Source organism: Merops nubicus, unplaced genomic scaffold (assembly GCF_000691845.1).
Source record: "Merops nubicus isolate BGI_N331 unplaced genomic scaffold, ASM69184v1 scaffold12520, whole genome shotgun sequence".
Classification (NCBI taxonomy): Eukaryota; Metazoa; Chordata; class Aves; order Coraciiformes; family Meropidae; genus Merops; species Merops nubicus.
In genome coordinates this window covers 23,838-28,839 of record NW_008582219.1, presented here as the reverse complement: position 1 = coordinate 28,839, position 5,002 = coordinate 23,838, and the positions used below count along the sequence as shown (strand labels likewise).

The 5,002-nt window shown below is 44.4% G+C and overlaps 1 protein-coding gene and 1 non-coding gene across 2 annotated transcripts in view; one reads left to right on the top strand and one right to left on the bottom strand.

Annotated features, from left to right (window-relative positions):
• Positions 1–600: 600 nt before the first annotated feature.
• On the top strand, positions 601–673 carry TRNAM-CAU. The gene has a single exon. It is a non-coding gene; the product is annotated as a tRNA-Met (tRNA).
• A 1,030-nt stretch (positions 674–1,703) lies between these two features.
• Positions 1,704–5,002, bottom strand: part of TBC1D31 (TBC1 domain family, member 31) — a gene marked incomplete at its 5' end in the record, with an annotated part of 25,538 nt that continues 22,239 nt past the window's right edge. Inside the window, 2 exons of the mRNA XM_008937060.1 lie at positions 1,704–1,849; positions 2,541–2,657. Coding sequence (XP_008935308.1) covers positions 1,704–1,849; positions 2,541–2,657 — 263 coding nt within the window. The remainder of the gene's footprint in view (positions 1,850–2,540; positions 2,658–5,002) is intronic.

The window sequence follows — 5,002 nt, the reverse complement described above, 5'->3', positions numbered from 1 at the left end:
ATCCCACTGACCCTTCACAGCAGAGAGGCAAACAAGACTGGCTTTAATTTTTGTAATTATGTGGAAACAACTCGATTTCCTTGTGAACATGTTCCCAGTGTATCCCTTGCAGTCCATTCCCAGCCACCAGAGCTAGATGGGGTTGCTGAGGAACCCCGAAGGATGTTGAGGAACCCTGAAGGACGTTGGGGGAACACAAAAGACATTGAGGAACCCTGAAGGATGTTGAGGAATGCCAAGGACGTTGAGGAACCCTGAAGGATGTTGAAGGACTCCAAAGGACATTGAGGAACCCCAGAGAACGCTGAAGGACCCTGAAGTACTCTTCCCAGAATGCAGCTGTTCTGCAGAAGAGGGCAAAGAGGAGTCGTTGGCAAAAAACGTCAGGTCTGTCTTGCAGGAAAGCATGTGAAATTAATGAACCTGGGGGAAAAAACCACCCCCGAGTCAGGTCTCTGGTGTAGAAAAGGAGCCATTTACACAGAAAGGAGGTTTCTCAGGCAGCCCCCCAGGAACAGACAATAGCAGGGACGGAGGAAAGGGCCGAGGCTGCGGGGGAGCAGGCAGAAGAGCTCTGCGCGGGAACGCTGTATTCGAGGAGCCTCGTTAGCGCAGTAGGTAGCGCGTCAGTCTCATAATCTGAAGGTCGTGAGTTCGAGCCTCACACGGGGCAACGGCGGATAGAACCTTTTGTCCCGTGAGCAGATATATTGCCTGAGGTGTCTGCCAAAAACCACGTGGGTTTATTTTCTCCCTGTAAAATACAGAAATAACCACATGCAAGCTCCAAGACAAGCAGCAGAAAAAGGCAATTCATTCATCCACTCCTGCAGCCTCCCAAAGATGGGCTCTCCCTGTTGCATTTTTGTGCCTTTTTATACAGTGCGTCTTGTGCGCACTGCTGAGGGCTGCAGTGAGATTTCCATGGATCCCGCCCTCCTCTAATGGGACTGTTTCGACTTCCAGATGCCGAGGATGCAAATGCCAGGCTAAAGACATACCCCTGAGCATTTAGATCTTCACATAACTAACGAGGAAGAGGGACACTGCTTTCAGCCCCAGGTGACAGCAGCTGCTCAGGGGCAGGGCAGTGCTTCGGCACCCTCACTCAGCATGAGTGGTCCTGCTCCCACCCTGCTGCCCCAGCAGGCACCAGCAAAACAGTGATAGCCTAGCAGCACGAGAAAGTGTCTTCATTTAGATACTCTCTCCCCTTCTTTCTTATGAAATGAACCTGTTAATACGTGTAACAACTGCACGTACTGCCAGCAACAGAAGTTCCACAGTCTCTCTGGGCCTTGCTTTCAGCACTTGCCCATCAATGGAAAGGATTTTTCTCTTCAATTGCAAATTTCCCTGCTGCAGCTTGTAGAATCTGCTTACATGTCACTGACAAAACCAATATTTTAACAGTGGTTTGTTTCTTCAAGTCATGGCACCCACCAGAACAAATAAAGTACACAGATACTGCAAAAATAATGAGAAAAGGTGAGTTTATTTCAGAAGTAAAAATAGCTTTATAGTTACTAAGAAAATAATGAGGTTACAAACAACACACGTTTTTCTAGCTAGCATTTTATTTTTATATAAAAATATTTCCAAAATATTTCCTTATAAACAATCTATCATCCGTCTTTAATCACACAATACCTATTTAGCGTTTCACTGATTAATAATGTGAAAGTACAGCTGAGCAAACCATCTCAAGGTGTCCACTCTGTAGCTGGGAACTGAGCTGGAGGATATCTAGCTCGAGCCTGCGAGGCGAGCCTCCGTCTGAGCCGTCTGACCTCGGCCATCAGCTCCCACTCCTGGCATGCCAGTTCTGCTCGTCTGCTCTCTGAAGACACTGAGGTGCAAGAAACTCGGACTTAATGGTTTTCCATAAATACAGTGAATGCTTACTGGAACGCAGATGCCTCTGACGTAGAATATGAGGCTTTATTAGTACCTCTGTATGCCAGCCAGCCCTGAGAGCCGTAAAAGCAGGCCCTTTGAAAGCGGTGCCTGTGTTTTGTTACAAAAGGCCAGATGCTGATGCGTCGCTATGGCAGGTCCATAGATGCGGCCTCCCATTGCAGGCAGAGTTCTCTACATAGCATGGATGTGATCTTAAAATAAGCTTTCACTGGCCCTAATGGCTAGCACGGCCCAGAGGACATGACTGCAGACTAACTCCTGACTATACCTCCCAGGAAGATTTTGGTGACAGCTCTACATCTTCTCAAATGCCCCAAATCATACACCATGAAGACAGAAAAAGCATAGGTAAAAAGGTCGGGTCAGAACGGGACTAAAACTAGGCTGAGGATTAATGTCACTATTGTTGCAATGTGACAGGCTTCAAGCACTTCCTACCTGTGTTGCCCCTGGTAGTGAAGACATTTTTTTAGGTGTGAAAGAGAATGCAACAATAAACTGGTTTACTAGCCACTGAACACCTACACAACTAAAAATGACTCAATCACCCAATGAGGTGTTCCAATAATGCTTCTGAAATTAAACGTGAAAGAAAGGAGGGTCCCAACTTGGAAACTTACTGTGTGGTGATGACCCTGATGCAGTCAAATCATTCAGACAGATGTTTCCAGACCTTGGTGCCTGCTGGAGCTCCATTCCTCTCTCTGTATGCCTGGCCTTTAAACTGTGCAGTCTCTCTGTGGAAAGTGGAGATAAGGATTCTTTGTAAATTAAAAGTGTTTGAATTTCCAGTGAATTTTTCTAGCTTGAGGTGAAACAGTTTTTCTCCAGGAAGCAAAACTGGAACAATCACTCGCTCCTGCTAATGGCAAGTACAATTTGCTCAGAAATAGAAGTCAATGTTTCTACTCTGTGGGTCGAAGCTATGCATCACTGCATTTAATTTTAAGAAATTACAGCTCCACATGTGCTGCTACGTCCTGTATAATTAATCTTCCGACAAATGGGCCACAAAGATCGTGTGGAATATCGCTACTCATACTTGCAGTTTCAAAAGGAGACACCCATTTTAATAATTTGCAGTTGCAAATTACTCCATATTAAAAACATTAGGTAAATAAGGGCAAAGTCTGAAAAGGTTTGCCCAAAGCAACACTAATCACCTGCTCTCAGTACTAATCGCTAATCTTGCGTGAGCCTTGCAGAGATAGCGGGGACAGCAGAAATAGCTGCAGAAACACACGAGAGCAGCATTTGAGAAGGGTGTACTGCCCAATGCTGGAAGGGCACAGCTGGTTTTTTTCCTGCGAAAAACACCTGGCAAAGTTACTTCTTGGTAGCAAGTTTGCTATTGTTTATGTTATTTGACAGAGCATTTTTCAAGGATGTGATTTTAGGATCGGTTTAAGTTAATCTAAGCCTACAAAAAATGCCATTTATATTGCTGCATCTGAGAGATACCAAACGGAGATTCCTGTCCAAGTCTGGCCTGATAAATTGGTTTCATGAAAGAATACTGCCAAGAAGTACTTATGTAAAAGAGTTAAACTTAAGTTTATTCCCAATACTGGATGCTTTGTATTCAATTGCTGAATCCCTCATGCCAATATCCGTGTCATCACCCACATGGGCGAACTGCATTATCTACATTCTCACCAAAACAGCCATCTTCTCTTTGCAGCTTTTCAGCCAATCCTAATGCATCGCTCATTTTGTCTTCTGAAAACTTTTTCCTGTGCTCATCTGCAGCAGCAGGAGTCTTCTGCTCTTCCTCCGGATGAGCTTCTTTCTCTAGAACTTCTTCCCGCTGCACAACAAAGACATTAAACATGTCTTCAACAGATGTGTTGCAAGGAAAAAGCAACAAGAAAAACGATCTGGATATTACAGACTACGCTTCACCCTTAAACCAAAACATGTGTTATTATGATGGGTGAATGATTCTATCCGAAAAATGTCTCCTTCAAACACTTGGAGAAAGGTAAACGTCAGGGGTCAGAGAAAAAAAGAATGAGGAACTTACAGAAACACGAATATGCTTTCCTAAGCCTAAAATATCCTCACCAATTTGCTCTAGTGCTTCCAGAAATTTCTAGTCAAAAGAGGAAAGGAGATTCCCAACAAAATATTTCTTCAATACCTTTCAGTTTTATGCTCTGCCATGTTATGGGCAAAGGACATTTATGTTTGTGCCAGTCCCGCTTAGAAAAGGCAATAATGCAAATACCTTTTTTTCTTCTGCTTCCTTCATGGCCTTCAGCAGTTCAGCTTCTTTCACCCTGTTGTCATGCAGGAGCTTGGCTATCTCTTCATAACGTTTCTCATGGTCCTGATCATCAAGACTTGGTGTGTTCAACGCTCGCAGCCTCCACCTGGTGTCAACACGTTTCTGCTCTGCTTTGGCTAAATTTTCTTCAGCCACCTAATAAAACATCTTGCTTACCAGGAATCCACCTACTCTGTTTCACGTCTGCAGCCTTAGATACAGATAAGGTAGGATGAACTAGGTGTTCTCAAAGACCACGGTTAGATGTCCCTGCCAGGGCTGCACCTGCAGTGCCACTCCTCCATTCCTTACAGCAGGCTGCCTCATCTGGCAGGGCTTTCTTCTCCTGTTTCTTCAGCCTTTTTATTCTTTCCCTTACTGAGGGTCTTTTGTTCTCATAATCTGAAGGTCGTGAGTTCGATCCTCACACGGGGCAGAGGTGGTTTCCTCCTTTTTCTTCCCTTGGGCGGCAAAGGTAGAGCTCTATATTTTTTTAACGGCTTTTCAGCACGCCTAGCACAGATTTAATATGATTTAAAGGTGCAGTAAACATAAGATTGATACCTGGATGCCAATACTTCCACCCACATCCATCTGCTTCCAAAAATCAAAGGCTGTTTACAAAAATTCAGACCCATATGTTTATTTCTAGACAAAATATAAATGCAGATGCCAAGCATATGGGCAGTGGGTTAGCTGCAACGATTTTTCCAACTGTGCAGTTACAAGTTCTGAGCCTGAAAACCTGAACAATTCCTAATGTCAGGCTACACACATACATCACTGTGATCTAGGAGACAGCTTCTACAGCTGAAT